General features: G+C 53.5%; 1 protein-coding gene across 3 annotated transcripts in view; it reads right to left on the minus strand.

Annotated features, from left to right (window-relative positions):
* SHB (SH2 domain containing adaptor protein B) overlaps positions 1 to 16,313 on the minus strand; it is a 126,827-nt gene extending 110,514 nt beyond the window's left edge. The window contains exons 1-2 of one of the 3 annotated variants that reach the window (XM_037036197.1): positions 15,015 to 15,831; positions 14,683 to 14,781 (exon numbers count right to left, since the gene is read on the minus strand). In XM_037036197.1, coding sequence (XP_036892092.1) covers positions 14,683 to 14,781; positions 15,015 to 15,728 — 813 coding nt within the window. In that variant the 5' untranslated portion in view covers positions 15,729 to 15,831. Of the gene's footprint in view, positions 1 to 14,682; positions 14,782 to 15,014 lie in introns of all 3 variants that reach the window. The other 2 variants (XM_037036198.1, XM_037036196.1) reach the window with 2 other exon arrangements.
* Between the last annotated feature and the right edge of the window lie 566 nt (positions 16,314 to 16,879).

Consider the following 16,879-nt stretch of genomic DNA (forward strand, 5'->3'; position numbering starts at 1 on the left):
TGCACTTTGACAGCGTTCAGGCCAAGGCCTGTGCAATCGGGGGCGTAACAGTGTTCTCAGCTGTCTTGTGGGTGACTAGGAAGCGATGACACCAATTCCCATCTTGTCACTTTGCAGTCACACCAGAGATGGCTTTCAGACAAATCCCACGCCCCGCAGAAGCTAGGCAAACAGGAACCAACTGACAGATGAATTCCCCAAGCGTGTGTCTCAAGTGTGGGGCAAGAGCCCCCTGAGGTGGACTGATGGCACATTATTCCTGGATCTTTATTTACAAAGCATCTCTTCTGGGCTCAGAATGCATGCTCTGATGGCCAGAGGGGCCTGTCTGATTCAGCAGGGAATGGGAAAGAAATTGGCCAAGGATCCTCAGGGGGCCCTTCGATTGAGCCCAGCAAACATCTCTTCATCAGGGCTAATGTTTCTTCCCCTCTGGGGACCTGAAGGCTCCTGAGCACTTATTGCTTCTTCGAGAGCTTCCCTCTGTGTAGGACGTCCTCTAAAGATCAGCATCCCAGCACCGACCACAGCCACAGTGTTCCCTTAAGGCTCCAGCTCCAGCAGTGGCAGCTCCGCCACAGCTTCCTTCTACCTCTGCAGACCTCTACCTGCCCGGACATCCTGGAAGGCCTCCAACTCTGTGAGGTGCCGCCATCAGAGGGGGAGGGCTGAGCCTGGGTCGCAAGGTCAGGTGACTGGCTCTGCTGTCCCCCGGAACAAACACTGCCTCCTCCCTCAGCCCCTTCCTCCCACACAGCTTTTCTAGTGGATGGGCTGGTTGGTGGCTTTGCTCTTTCCTCTCTGTGTTTCTGCAACTCCCCAGTGAGATGGACCTCGGATAGAAACCTATCTCCATTTCCAACTCATCCTGGGGGACCCCTGGTGCACCATCCCCCTGATTCTGGCAGAATGTGAACAAATGCTCTGGTGGAGTGGATAACTGACAACCTCCCAAAGAGGGTATCTCAGCTATTGACAACAGCCACCCAGAAAAATCTATCCCTTTCACAAGTGCTCAGTCAATCTCCCTCCATTGACCAGTGCTGCCTGACAGCAGACTGAGCAGTCAGAGTATGTCATGCTTAAAGATGGGGTCAGGCCCCTGCAGCCTCTGCCTAGCTAGGGTCCCCACCTCCAGGCTCAGCTCAGGCCACCCCTCCCACACCCTCCATAACGCATTCATTCTCCGCAGCTGCAGACAGACAGCTGTCCTAAGGCACAAACCTGACCCTGCCACACCCTAGCCCCACCATCTCTCATCATCCACAGAAAACAGACCAAGCTCTCCGATCTGGCCTCCCAGCCTTCAGACACCTCACCTCCTCCCCCATCCCAGCGTCTCTGCCTGTGTATCTTCTCACAGCCTTTCCTTCAGGCACTTGGGACCATTCACAGAGCCCCTTCCTGGGGTGCTCTCTTCACGTTCACCAGTTTCTAAATACCTGTCTTCCCTCTCCATGAAGGCCCAGTTCCCATACCCGCCCCTTGATGAAGGCTTCCCGACCTAGACTCGTTTGGCAGCATTAACCTGGGAACAAATGTGAAGAGTGTGTGGCTCAGACCAGATGCTTTCTCAATAGTAGAGAACTATGGTTTTTAAGAGGCTCCAGCCTTGTGGTTTGGGGAGCACCAGGTAATACAGAACTGACCTCTGTCACTGTTCCCTGCGGCCTGTAGCACAGAGTAAAGTTTAGGCTAGGCAGAAGTCAGACTGGCTGCCTGGCCTTGACCTCCCTGTCTGCAGCTCTACCCATTAGTGGCTGTGTCACCCACAATGAGGTACTAAACAAACAAACAAATTCCTGTTTGCCTCAGCTTCCCCATCTATAAATGCGACTCGTAACAGAACATACACCCCAGCGGGAGTTGCGGGCTTCGGTGAGTTAACATTCACAAAGTACTCAGAAGAGCAGTGACCCAGGCAGAGTTCTGGCTCCTGCTCTCCAGTTGCAGGCCCTCATGGGTGAACTGCAAAATGATGGTCAAGACAAGGACAGTCACTTTCCGAGGATGACCCCACCAGGTCAGAAAGGGCAGCCCAGCCAGAGCTCTAGGCTGGGCGGAGGCCAGGACAGACTGTGACCAAAAAGAATATGAAAACAGTCATAAGGCTCTTCCTAGATCCCAGGGCTGGGCTAGGACTCAACAACGTGGTGTGACGTACAGCGTGATGCATTAAGTAGATACTCACGGTCTCTTGGGACCATACAGATGCTCACCCGTGCTCAAAAATCTGCATTTTTTTTCTTGATTTATTCTCCATGAACACTCCTGGTCTTAATCTGTTCCAACAACACCCATTCATTAATGTCACACGCCTCACAGCGGATACCGCAGGGTGGATTACCCTGACACTGGCCCAGGCCAGAAAGGGAGGGACACACAACAGGAGTTCAGAGGTCTCGCAGGGACTAAACTCAGGACACCTGGGCGGAGGTGGACAAACCTGTTAGGGCCAAGGGAAGAGCTCTGTGAATTCAATTCACTTGGATTGGACTTTGGTAGGCATGAAAAAAAATTTAAGTGACCAAAATAATGAAATCCCCACATGCCACCCCTTTCTGTCCTCCTCACCCTTGAGGTCTAAACTCTCCCACGCCCAGTCTGCTCCACGACTGCCAGCGCCCACCTCGAGCTCCAGTGCGGCTCTGCGCAGAGTCACGACCCGTCCCTCTCTCTCTCCTGGCCGTGGCCTCTCTCTCTCTCCGGGCCGTGACCTCCTTCTGTCTGGTGTTAGAGATGCAGCAGGTCCTCCCATCACATCTTTTCACTCAATGTTGTTTTGTCAAAGGTTGATGAGACGCCGGAGAAACTGAACTCTGGTTATTATAAATTAGCCTATGGTAAAATTGGTTTTGTTATAGTCATTTTGCCTCAAGTCGCAGAACCTCTTGACACTGTGGAAGGAGGATTTACTGTCTTCTTGGACAGGGCCCACCCAGCGCAGGAACGTGGTAGGAATCCGAAAACTGTCTGCCGCACGGATGACTAAATGTTGCAGCCCTTTCTCCACAAAGTTATGGAGTACACAGACACACCCGGGTCAGGCCACACAGGCAGGGCAGACCACAGGTAGTTGTCTGCCCCAAAGGGACCCAGACGGCTGCGGCCCTCCACCCCTGCCTGGGAGGGGGCAGGCAGCCCCACCAGAGGCGAGCAGAGGCATTCCCAGCCTCATCCTACCCACAGTGTCGGGTCTGGCATCCAGAGGTGAAGTGCTAACACCCAGTCACTTCCCTCCGGTGCCAGATGCTGAATGTGTAATAAGCACATGGGTATCTGCAGACGAGAGATGTCATCTGATAAAGACAAGGCAAAATCATCATTATCATAATGGCTGATGAGACCTAAATGCGGTCAGAGTGTGAGACGTCCCAAGTCAAAATATTCAAGTCTAAAAGGAGCCTGGAGAAATACAGACAGGTCACAGAACAAACAAGGAGAGGGTGTCCAGGCCGACTGGTCAACCAGAAAAAATAAAATTAAAACCTACCTCATACCCTGCAATCAAACTCCAGACAGATTAAAAATTACCTTGTTTTTTGAAAAGTCAAAGTATTAGAAGAAAACGTAAGGAAAATACTGGAGTAAGGAAGACATTTTTAAGCGGCATACTCAAGAAATCATGAAGAGCCCTGGCTGGTGGCTCAGCGCAGTGGAGCGCCGTCCCGTGCACCGGAGGTTAACCCCCAGACAGGCAGCCTAGGCTGTGGCCCCCATACCCAGTTGGGGCAGGTAAGGGAGGTACCAAACCAACGGATACTTCTCTCCCACATCAATATTTCTCTCTCTCAAATCAATAAACATATCCTCAGGTGAGAATTTTAAAAAGTAAGAAAAAAAAGTCAGTCTCCATGTTCTTCATGATTCCTTAACAGCAAACAGGTCAGTGCGAGCAACAACAGTCCCCAGACACAAAACCTAAAAGCAAATAAACAACAAACTTGTAAAACACATTCTGCGACCCACGGGACAGGCAACGGGCTGCCATTCTATCCACAAAGAGCTCTTACAAGTTAACAAAGGGAAGGTAAACCCTGCAATAGGAAGGATGGACAGAAGATAAAAGTACGCAATTTTAGAAAAGAAACAGGGGTGGTTAGCACATATATGCACTAGTAACCCAGGAATTTGCAAATTAAACTACCCTGCAGTAGAGTTAACAGGCATAAACTTGTACGGACTTTCTAGGATACAATCTGAAAGCATGTGCGAAAAATTTTACCTTCTTACCCAACAATTCTCCTTCTGGGAATCATTCCGAGGGAAATCATCACAGACTTAGGCAAAGAATTAAATTACAAAGATGTTTATTACAGCGTTGTTCAATTACTGGAAACTAGGAAGAGCCTAAATATGCAAACAGAACGCTATCCAGATTTTAAATTACTGTTGTTGCACGTTTAAGATAATGTAGAAATCCTTCCGTGTCTTTAAGCAAAAAGAAAATAGATACAATGTTACTTAATTTTAGAGGAGGAAAAAAATGTATTACATAAGCATTGAAAAAAGCTAGGTGGACAGTGAAGAGCGGTTTCTTGGAATTATAGAGTTAAAGCTGGTCTCTATTTTAGTTTCGGTTATCTGCATTTTCTACATGAAACTTGTCTCAGTTTCGTTAAAGGGGGAAGAAAAAAGTTAACAAAGAGAGAAACACTGAGATACACTGAAAAATCCAAGCGTGCAGTCCTGAGGAACGGCCCACTTGAAACTGCCCCCCACGGAAGGGCAGGTCGCGGCTGCACCATTCCGCGAATGCCAGACGGGCCCCAAGTCACGTGTGGCTCTGGAATGCACTGGAGGGATTATGGGGCTGTCTAGCTTTCTGGGAGTGCACATCCAGCCAAACAATGAAGCTTCACTGTAACTTTCTGGTCATTTTCGCTTTTAAAATTTAGCCAGAAGAAAGCGGGAATGTTCCACTCCCCCCACTCTGTGTGCACCTCCCCTCACACCACCAGCCCAAGTTTCAGTGAGAAACTATATAAGGGAGCACTTTCCACACAATCACAAGTGCTCAGCGGTGAAATGCTCTGCTTAGGGGAACAGGCAGGCACCGGCCCTGTCCCTGGAGACTTAACCTGGCATCCATCGTTACCCACCTGCGGTGTCCAGCCTTGCAACACCGTATGAAACTCAGCAGGTGACCTCTTTCGAACGTGGGGAATCGGAGTAATTCGAGACCGGTAGCAGGGGAGACCCTTCACACCCAACCCCTCCGCCCCTTTCTAGATCACAGCAGTCACTCCAAGGCGATCAACGATCAACTTGCAGGTTCCGGCCACATGCGCATGCAGAGCAGCCACACTCCCCCCTTCAAGGCTGGAAGAGGATCCCTTCTGTCCGGGATGCCCCATCAGCACTTTCCTCTGGACCCGTCTCTCATTTGGCCTCATCTCGGTGGTTCATTTTCCAGCCCCAGACTAAGGCCACCCACGCCACCTCTGGGTTCGCAGGAACCTCCCGGCCCTGGAGGGTGGAGAAGGGCTTGCTCCCAGCTGAGGACCCGGTTACTGGATCAGTGCCATTCGCAGAATAGTGACAGATCCTCCAGGGGGACTTTCGCCACCTCAGCTAATGAACACTCGTCCTCCAGGTTGCTCCGGCCCAAGCCTGGGAGTCATCCTTGACTTTCTCCCCCTTCTTACACCTCACATTTCATCTGCCAGGAAATCCTGCAGCTCTGCCTTCACGACGTGTCCTGAATCTGGTCTCCTCAATCCCCACCGCTAGCGCCTCAGTTCCGGTGGCTGCAGGTCTCCTAGCTGGTCTCCTGGCTTGTCCCCTTCAGTCTATTGTTCGCCAGGCAGCCAGAGCCATCCTCTCAAAACCCAAGTCAGATCACGTCTTTCCACTGCTCAGAACCCCCTGCACTGACATCCCATCTCACTAGGAGTTAAAGCCAGAGACCTTTTCAGTGGCTCCAGGGCCGGACCCACGACCCACCTGGCCTGCCCAGCCCACCTCAGACCTCATCTGCCGCTCCTCCCCACCTGCTCCCCTCAGTCACGCTGGTCTCCTTGAAGAACCCCAGCATGCTCCTGCCTCCGGCTTTTCCCTCTTTGTGGAATGCTCCTTCCTGAGAGAGCTGGGGATCACGTTACCACATCCTTTAGCAAAGCCCGCTCTGAGCACCCATCGGAAACAGCACCCCACCCCAAACTCTGGCCCACTCTAGCCTCCCTGTCCTGCTTTACTTTTCTCCACACTCTCTATCTGACATTTTCTATTTGCCGACTCCCCTCCTGGTAGGGCAAACTCAGGGAGCACAGACTTGTTGTATCTTTGTTCACTGCTGCACCCCCAGCACCTAAAGAGAACAACATCTAGCACATAGCGGACACTCAACAATGCTGAATGAATGAATGAGGAGAAGGGCCTCGGGATGGGCTCCTGCGGCCCAGCTGAGGACTCTGGGTCCAGCCTGTAAGAGAAGGCCCAGCAGTAGGCCGGTGGTGTCTGCCCCGCTACCCACCTGTCAAGTCACTCCCCTTTGTGGCCTCCTCAGGAAGCCCCTTTCTGACCATTACTCTTAAGAACTGCTCGGAAATCCCAGGGCCTGAGTCATCCCCTAGGGCTCTGACTAATTCTCTCTCCATCCCTTGGACCCACCTCCAAGATCCTTCCTCTACGGCATAATGGGAAATCCAGAGAGACTGCCCCACAGAGAAAATGGAAAGGAGCGGAATGATTTAAAGGAAAATCCAATTCTTCCTGGCTCAGCAGTTGAGAAAGAGCAAACTGTCAGGAAGCTAGTGCCTCTGAAAGTGAAACATTAATAGAAATATTACTGGAAAATACCAAACAGGAAGAGGAGGAAAATTCCATTGTGGAAGCAAGGCCCACTGTCGGTCCTCATTAATGGTCTCAGTAAAGCATTTCAGAATCAAAACATGGAAGGAACCGGAAACCAATCAGGCTGTCACCCTTCCCGTGGACTGGTGCTTTGGCCAAGCCACCTCCACATCACCCAGGCACAAAGGGCACTACTGGGCCAGAACACAAGGTCAACAGCCTGGCCTCTGGCTCAGCCAATACCTGCTGTGAGGCAAGGCAGGGTCCACACCTCCCTGGGGCCTCAGTTTCTCCATCTGTAACATGGGGGTTACAGCACCTTCCTCACAGAGGGACTCTGAAAATCAAATTAATCATGGGGGTGAACATGCCCCGTAGGCTGGGGAATACTTACATAAATGTAGGAATCATTCTCTCCTACAATGCTAACAGAGAGGATTTTTTTTTTTTTTAAATAAAGAGCAAGTGTTGCCAGAAATAAGGCATGAGATTGTGCAGTCTGAGGTGGAAGAGCACAGTGGCTAAAAACAGAGACTGTGGATCTGGGTTCAGATCTCACCTCTGCCCCTTACCAGCAGTATGTAACCTTTAGGTAACTTCTCTGTGCCCCACTGTTCTCATACGTAAAATGGGAACCACCGCGGCACCAACCTCTAGGGGCGCTGGTGCAGGGTAAGAGTCAATGCCTACAAAGCAAAGCACACGGAATGGCACCTGGCTCCCATCATGGGAGTACTGGCTAGTATCACTGCGGTGGACAGCTCCCCGATTCAAGTGACTACACTGTCCTCACCCCAATGCTTCCTCCAAGAAGCCTCCCCTGCTTCCCTCAGTGGAAATGGATCTCCTTCTCACCCTGCTCCTACTTTGGGTCCATGGACTCAAGGCTCTGCCCGGAACAGCTCTGTGCTAGCAGGGCTCTGGGCTGGCCCACTACTTTGTTTACTGGTACATTCTGTCATAGAGATCTATGTTGTCTACACTACTTTTTTATGGACACATTACTTTGTTTACTGATACACTCTGCCACTTGGTTCCTGTGTCCTCACCAGAAGGTAAGCTCCTTAAGGGGAGGTACCACCTACCCCCTGGTTCATCATCTTGTATAACATGGCTCCTGACAGTGCCCAGTCTATGGCAACTCCTCAGTCAACACAAGCCAAGCAGAATTATGAAGTTGGAGTGGCAGAGACCACTGCAACCTCTGCCTCCATCCTGCAGGAAACCCACCAACACTGCCCTCCACCAGCCTCCGAAAGCCAGCACCCAGCTCTCTGCTTCAGAGCTACAAATTCCAATTTACTTCCCAAGGGCAAGCCTGACCCACTCTCCCCCACAGGCCACTGCCTCTGGGCTATCTCAGCAGGAGATAGAAAAGTCTGTTGCAAGCCCAACTGCCCAGGGGAGCTCTTGACCACAAGCAAGTTCATCTTTGCTCAATGACCAAGGGAAGCCACTTCAGTTTCAGATGTTCTGTTTAACTCCTATTTTATGGGTCAGCAATGCTTTGAGGGTGGGGAGAGGATGGGGTCAAGCCTTGGGAGTTAAGTCTGGGGAAATCAATCATGTTCTGAAATTGATCTCCTTTAAGGAAAGTTGGGGTTTTTTTGTTGATAAGGGACAAAGTACCACTAGTCTGCGCCCCAGAACAGCACGCACAGCCTCGTCAGTCCTCGGGACAGAGGGAACACTTGGTGTTGGAATGAGAAGACATGATGGTTGAAAAACATGTTTTGTGTGGCTGTCCTCTGGGAAGCTCCGACTATGTGCGGAGAATTTCTCTATACAATAAGTCAAGAGCTGCATTATCAACATCTCATTTATGGAACTCAGAGGCAGATGGGGGAGGGAAAGAGAAAAGCCAGCTCTGGGGTCCCCAAAGCCCAGCCTGAGAGGGATGGGAACCAGGGTGATGGGAGCAAGAAAGTGAGGAAGAGACACGTCACACACATTTCAGCATCAGGCTCACTCTCCTCACTTAAATTGTGGAAAATGGTGGGACACGTTAATAAAAAGCAGACAGGCTTTGAATTCCGGCTGCACAGGTGTGATCCTGGCTCCGTAACTTGGTAGCTGTGTGACATAAGGCAAGTCACTCACCTCCAAGTCTCAGTGTCTTTTTCTTTTAAGAAAAATTTTTGATCCATTTTTAGAGGGAAAGGGAGGGAGAAAGAGAGGGAGAGAAACATTGACTGGTGAGAGATACATCTATCAGTTGCCTCTTGCAAACCCCCAACCTGGGACCTGGCCCTCCAGCTCAGGCATGTGCCCAAACCGGAAATCGCACTATGATGCCTAACCCATGAAGCCAAAGCAGTCAGAGCTAAGCCTGTTTCTTTATCCATAAAATGGGGGCAAGACTACCTGTGGTGGATAGATGGCGTTGAAGGCCCTGACTGCCGGCCTGCCTCTATCAGTGCTCTGGGCCCATGGATTTTGCTGCCCCTCCTCCTCTCCTCAAAACCTGGCTCAGTGACTTGCTTTGGTCAACAGCATGCAGCAGGCACAGGGTGCCAATTTCCAATCTCAAGGAAGCTTATGGGCTTCTGTTTTGCCTTGGAACCCTGCCACCATCACACGGACAAGGCTAGCCTACTTGGAGGATGAGGGACTACATGGAACAGAGCCCAGCTACCGCAGTCAGGGTGGTCCTAAACCAGCTGACCCCCAATCATGTAAGAGAGCCCAGCTAGGGTCAGCAGGGCTGCACCCCCCGCCCCACACTGACCACAGACGCCCGAGTGAACCTAGCTAAGACCAAAACACCACCCAGCTGATATATGTAGGCTCCCGGACAATAATAAAGACTTACTATACTTGAAAGCAGGGGTTGGAAACGACAGACCACAGCCCAGCTGCCTGTTTTTGTAAATAAAGTTTTATTGGAACACAGCGATGCCCTTTCATTCATATATTGGCTGCTTTGCCTGCTTTCAAGCCACAACAACAGAATTGAATAGTTGTTTTGGAGACTGGTCTGCAAACCTAAACATATTTACTATCTGGCCTTTTATGAATAGTTTGCTAAGCCCTGGTTTAAAACTACCGAGTTCAGGATGACTTGTTATGCAGCAATAGCTAACTGATACAGTACCTAAACCTCTTCTGGGGTGATCATAGGATTAAATGATCAATTAGTGGTTAGCATGAAACATGGAGAATACATCTGTCCTCTGGGATGGAAATCACTGGGAAAAACCGGATTTGATGTGCAGGCATTTCTCTCACACTGCTTTTAAGGGACGGGACTTCAATGGGGAAAGTGTCCCAGGCTCAACCACAGCTACCACGTGTGGCTCTTACCTTTTCAGTTAATTGCTTTCTTAAAACTGGAGAATGTGGCCATTAACCAAAGGGAAACGACTTGCAACTCATGTTTGACCCTGGCGTCCATCAAGGCACCCATCAATGATTTTTTAAATATTTTATTTATTTATCTTTAGAAAGGGAGGGAAGGAGAGAAATATCAATGTATGGTTGCCTCTCATGAGTCCCCTGCTGGGAACTGGCCTGCAACCCAGGCATGTGCCCTGACTGGGAATCGAACCGCGATCGTGTGGTTCGAAGGCCCGTGCTCAATCCACTGAGCTACACCAGCCAGGGCATACACATCAATGATTTTATGTGAAAAGCACCCAGAGACAAGTCACAACTCCCCAGCAAGGCACATGAGACACTCCCTTCCCTTTGTGGCTCCAAGCTCCCCCTGCCATTCCCCACCACAGCTGCTCTGCTGAGCCTCCAACCATTCTCTCCCAGGCCTCCAGGCCTGGACAAAGCTGTTCTATCCCTTCTGTATGGAGAGCCCTCCTCCTTCCTTCCCTGCCTGGGGAATTCCCACTCGTCCCTCCAGAGTCAGCTCAAATGGCACCTCCTCCTGAAAGCCCTCTTTGACTTCCCAGATATAAGGATCTCCCAGAATTTGTACACATTTCTGTTCTGACATTCCTTAGGTCACGATATTGTCTCATTAGCCATATCTTTTTCCCAGACTAGACCTTGAGACCCTTCCTTCTTGGAAAACTGGCCACCACTTATTTTCTCTGACTTCCCCCTGCCTAGCAGGCTGCTCAGACATTGTTTGCTAAGTGTTGAAAAGAAAAAAAAAAGGTTAGACATGATATTATTTACTCCTTAGGAAACATGTTATTTAACTCAACTCTGTGAATGCTGACAAAATATAAAGTGTTGGTATGTGTTAGCCTGTATTTAAAACCCGGGAAAATGATGTCATGATGCGCCTTGACTTTTTCAGCTGTGGTGGAAACATTTACTTAATGATAAAAGAAACGAGCCTTCAGCAGAAAATGTAACTGGATGAGAACAGTTTGGCTGCACAAAAGCAATACCAAGTCACTGGCCCCTTTTGCCATCGTTATTGTTTTGTAAAGACAACCTGAAGGGACACCATTTCCAGCTACCGAAGTTTTGTTCTCTCTTCCCAAGAGCTCAGGCCTTCACTGTCTCTCCCCTGGACTATCCTCCGACTCCAGCTCCCCCAGACTGTGGCGTCTGCTTGTAGCCTGGGATGCTCCCCAACCATGACTCCCACTGGGTCCATCTGTGCCCTGGCTCAACAGTCTTCCGGGACTCCCCCAGGGGAAGGGGGTCTAAACTCAGGCCCCCAGCTCTTTCACGTTGTCATCTTCCGTTCCCCAAGGCAGGCCCACTACAAGAAAGCTCTGGTTTCCAAAAAGACACTCCTTGTTGAGGTTAACATGTACACACACACATAACCACGCACATGCATGGGGACACACATAGCACTGTCACGTAAGCGCATCTGCGGGCTGCAGTCACCCCTTTCTTTGCGCTGAAATACCGCTTCCATCTCTAGATCCAGCTCAAAGCTGCCTCCTAGGTGAGGACCTTGTTAAATTTCCCAAGATAAAAACCCTGGGAGACAAACGATGAAAACACAGCATGTCTGTCTCCTCCAGAGGCTGAGGCCAGAGATTCCTGACCAGGCTGCTGCAGCATTCTGCCCTCCCCTCCTCACTCGCTCGGGCCCTGGGCGACCTCTGAGCACAATGTAAGTGCAGGTAAAAGCTGGCTACGCTGAAACCGTCCCTCCTCCACACAATTAACAGGGAACGAGCCCACGACAGGATGCTAGTAGTGGTAGTGGGGGGTGTGACCAGGTGTGTGCGCGCTCTAGGCCTCACCTGGGAGAACAGAAGGATGCCATAGTGTGTGACAGAGGGAGGCACACGTATTAGAGAGGAAGGAGGGGGGCCCCCAAAGATGAACCATGGTGGGGGTGGCACCAGAGGCATTGAAAGGAGGACCTGTGGACCGACAGTCGCTACTCCATGCCACACACGGTAACTCAACTCGCGCCCAAGGTTAAAAACAAACACTGGGCCTGGCAGGCGGGGAGCATTCAACAGCACTATGGGTTCTCATCCAACTGATAAAAGGAAGCTGGGCCTGAGATTAAGTGGGGTGCTAGCTAGAAGTGGGTGTCCCTGGATCCGTGGGTGAGAGGCAGATGGGAGGCTCTGGGGTGCTCAGGGTTGGATCCACAGCATGTCTGGCCTTCAAAAGCTATCAGGCTAAAAACAATGTGAAAACCGGCCTGTCTCCTGGCTGCCTGACCAGGAGTCGGGGGCTGGGTGCCAGCCCCAGATTAGGAGGCAGCCCCACTCACGGGGCATCCGGAGTCTCTGTGTCCCCAAAGCAGGTCCAACCGGGACACCCAGAGGCCACTGCCGTCTTAGTGGTTCTCAAAGTCCCAGGATCTGCAGGAAGAGATCACCTGGAAGCTCACCCGGGGATGTGTATTCTCAGGCCCCACACCAGGCTTGGTGAACCAAACACTAGGGGCATAGGGGTGGGGGCTCCCAGCAATGTGTTTTAACCAGCCCCCCCGGTGAGGGTTTGAGAACCACTGCCTCAGTGACCCTGCCTGGCTGTCTCTCCTCCTCCTCATTAGGAAGAACATCGGGTAGCCGCAATTCCTCAGAATCCAGAATGGGAACAGCTTCTCAAAACATCAAAGGGCCCAAGTCACAATCTAGTAGGTGAAACTGGGCCCAGAGATCTTTTCCACAAAATTTTATCTGCTCACATTACTCGGCAGCTAAATCCCTTCACTGGCCCTCACTGTGCTTAACTTACAAGGTCCTTCCTGACCCTCGCCCCCCTTGCTGCCCCTCTGGGGCTCTGCCCAACTCTCATCTCTCAATTTCAGCCACAGGGACTTTACCTGACGCTCCCTAAAGCACCAGGCTCTCTTCTGAAGCCAAAGGCATCACCCCTTCCCCATGATAATGCTCTCCACCACCACCTTCCCCCCACTCAGTCCCAGGTAACACAAATCCCCATCACAGCATTTGCCCAGAGGGGCCCGCTTCACGGCTGAGCAGGGGAGGGCACAAGAAAACCCACGAGAAATAACTGATGGCAGAAGGAAGCAAAGTCTTAAACACACTTGACATTCCAGCTATAAAATATTATCCCTCAGTATTTGAAATAGTCTTTATTGTAATTAAGAAAAAATGTTTACTAAAGTTTTGAAAGCCACAAAAGAAGACTTTAGTGAGCAGGCAGAATGACAAGTAGTGAGAGAGAGAGAGATGTGCCTGCCTGGGAGATGGCCACAGAGTTACCAAGGGGGATGCAGGGAGCCCAGCACCTTTGCCTGTGACTCTCCTGGTAGCCAGGCCAGGCCTCCCTCACACCTCCCCTACTCAGGAACTTTAGGTCCCCCCAGGCCAGCACCTAGCCAAACCTGGGGCTTGCATAAGGCAGCAGGGAACTTCTTTGATGTCCCATTCATGGTTCAACTACAAGCCCACGATCCTCGACGATCCCCGATCCCCGAGGCTCAGAGAAATCTCCCCTTCCCCATAGCAGCACCTGGTAGTTACTTGCTTCGTGTTATCTAGATGCAGCATCCTGGATGCTTGGGAAGCTGAGTCCATGCTTCTGAGGTGTGTCCCCAAACTGACCCCAGGGGGAGGTAGGACCCAGCACAGACTGCCCATGCTGCCTTCAGCAGACCCACTGGGGAGGGGATACTCTGGAGACCTGGGGCCTCAGGGGTAGCAAGCCAAGTGGAAAAATTAAAGGGGTACATCCTCTTACTCCTCCTGACAGGAAAACAAAAAAGATCCTTTCCCCAGCACCAGCTGGCAGGTAGGAGCCTGTCTTCCACCTGTCTGGACAGCAGTCCTAAAAGGGACTCAGACTCTATCAGTCTCCCCTAGCCCAGGCAAAAGTTTCTCTTTGGGGGTGTGGGGGGCACAAGAGGGATAGCAGCTTGACAGCCGTATCAGGACACTGGGCCTCGGATGTAATCGAAACACTGCCTTCCACCAGAAGTGGACAGAACAAGTATTATTTTATGGGCAAAGGGAGGGTGTCACAGGAGTGTGAAAGGGGAGGTGAGGGCCCAGTCTGGCTGTAATGAACTACCCTGCTTCAAAGCGGAGAGAGGGGGGCAGTGTCAAGATGGCTTGATACATAAGACAGTGGGGTGTCACAAAGTTGTTTTCCTCACTCCTGGGACCCTATGGGGTAGGGATGAGTCAGGAAGAAAGGTGAGGATTGGAGGGGTGGGTCTCCTTCCAGGCAAGCCCATGGGCGGACCCCTCCCTGAAAAGCCAGCTTGAAGGTTTCAGGGGCAGCTCCAGCACAAAAGGCAGCCAGAGTTTGGAAACCTGGCCCAGGGGGTGGGGCAGCACAGGGCGTTTAGTGGGATTTACACATGCACTTTGAGAGACAGCCAGTCCGGATTTGCCACCTAGAGTGCTGTGTAATATGGGGCGAGTCCCTCCCCAGCGCTAAACCTCAGTTTCCCATCTATAGACCAGGGGGAAAGCGAGAAACGGGAAAAGGCAAGAGAAAAAGCTTTTCAGTCAGTGAGGACTCTGACTTTCTTACTTTACTCCTAGGGGGTGGGAAGGGCTGGTTGCATGTCTCTTTCTTGGGCAAGGCAGGGCGGGGCTTTCTCATCAGGTAACTTCCGAAGCGGACACCTGGCTGTGGGCTTAGAGAGGGGACGTTTTGGGAGCAACGGCAAAACCGAGTGTGTCAGGAGGCGGACAATCCAGGGGAAAGCGCGTGCGAGGACGCAGAATCAGGAAGGATGGGGAGCCTTGACCCCAGGTTCCTAGCAAGAAGTTGATATAGGGACTCGAAACCCAGGAGGTGCCTCAGTTTCCCCATGGGCACAGTGGCCCTGGAACCTTGGGTGAGGCCAAGGGGAGCCTTACCTTGTCCTTCTTGCAGGACCCGCTCTCCTCCGCGGCGGAGGGAGAACACTTGTTGAGCAGTTTCTTGCTCCCGCAGGCTGTTGGGCTCCAGGTGCGGCCGCCCAAGCAGGCGCCCCCCGGGGAATCTCCGGCACTGCCCACGGCGCTCTCCACTTTGATGAGGCGGTGCTTGGGGGAGATGTACCGCACCTCTGCCGGCGTGGCGGGGCGCCGCTCGCTGCTGCTTCGGTAGAGATGCGGGGAGCCGGAGGACGAAGACGAGGATGCGGCGGCGCCCGCGCCAGAGGAGGCGCAGCAGCAGCCCGCGGCGCCCGATGCGGACGAGGCAGAGAAGGCGCGCTGGCCTCCGCCCGGCTCCCCGCCGCCGCCGCAGTAGTCTAGGCGGCACATAGCGCGCAGTTTGCGCAGCGATGAGCCGGGCCCGTTGTAGGGGTCCTCAAAGTCGCGCTCCTTCTGTGCGCGGTAGGCGCGGATCAGGTCGCTTGTGCTGCCGCTGTCGTCGGGCAGCGATCCCGACAAGGCCGAGAAACAGGAGGCGGCAGCCGGACCGCAGGAAGCCGAAGCAGCTGTAGGGGCCTGCGGCACAGCCTGGGGGGCCTGTGAGGGCCGCTCGCCCCGGCGCCGCTGTTCGCGGTAGTCGGGCCGCGGCGGCTGCGGGGGGCTCTTGGTCTTGCTGTTGCCCAAGCTGAAGTACTTGTTCAGCCACTTGGCCATGTCGACAGGCCGCCTAGGGCCGCGGCGCGGGAGCCAGGTCCGCCGCCGCGGCCATTCGGGGGGCACTGCTGCCGCCCAGGTCCCTCGGCGCCCCGGCCCCGGCGGGGGGCGTCCGGGGCGCCTGCTCCCGACGCCAAGTTCAAGTTCTCTCCGCCGCCTCCTGCCGGCCGCTCCCGGGCTCCAGCAGCTGCAGCACCGCCCTCCGCCTCCGCCGCGCGCCGCCGGGGCTTCGGATCTTGCGCCCCTCGCGGGCGCGTCTCATGGGATCCCGGCCCACGGCCCCGCCGAAAGCGAAAGGCCCGGGCACCCCGCCTCTCTGCTTCAGGCGCTCTGCGCTCCGCTGCGGAGCGCGCTGCTGCCCGTCGGAGGCGCAGTCTCTGCCTTGGCCGGGATCCCTGGCTGATAAGCGAACTTGTCGGTGTTCTCGGCCTCCCCTTCTTCCTTTCCGAGGGGGCTGGGGCGATCCCGGACCCGCAGCTGGAAAGCCAGCGACTGAGGGAATCAGCCGGCGCCCGCCCGAGCCCGCGCGCCCGTGCCCGTCCCGGCGGCGCCTGCCGCTACCGCTGCCGCCGCCTCCCGAACCGCCGCGTGTGTGACACTCTGGCCGCCAGAGCCCGCCCCGCGCCGCGGCCCCGCCCTCCCCGGGCCCGCGGGCGCCCCGCCCCCAGCCCGCCCCAGCAGGCCCCCGCCCCGCCCACCTCCGGGAGTCCGGCCGCCAGACCTTGATCCAAACCCCGCCCTCCTTGCGCCCTGGTCTTCCGCAGGCGCACCTCTGCCCCTCAACACCCGCCACCTCCTGTGGCCTCCTCGGCGCCAGCTGCGGGGTTTTGCCTGAGGGCGCCGGGGTCCTGCGGTGCTACCAGCCCCGCCTCGTTCACCGCCCACTGCCGCCTGAGGCGAGAGGTAGCCAGCCTGAGCCTGCAGCACTCAGACACCAAACCCGTACTTATCCCCAGGGACCCTCGCGCTGTGTACCCCAGGGATTCCCACTGTTGGGTGGGGTTGCAAAGGTGGATTAACGGGGACATTTCTAGTTTACAGCGTGACTCGCCTGGAGGAAATGCGGTGCAGGGACCACTTGGTGACTGGGTGCCTATGTCTTTCTTAAAAGGAGGGAGACTCCGCGTTTCAGTCCTCGTGTTTCAGATCTT

Source organism: Sturnira hondurensis, unplaced genomic scaffold, assembly GCF_014824575.4.
Source record: "Sturnira hondurensis isolate 20B ecotype Veracruz unplaced genomic scaffold, ASM1482457v3 Scaffold0022566, whole genome shotgun sequence".
In the NCBI taxonomy this organism is placed as follows: domain Eukaryota; kingdom Metazoa; phylum Chordata; class Mammalia; order Chiroptera; family Phyllostomidae; genus Sturnira; species Sturnira hondurensis.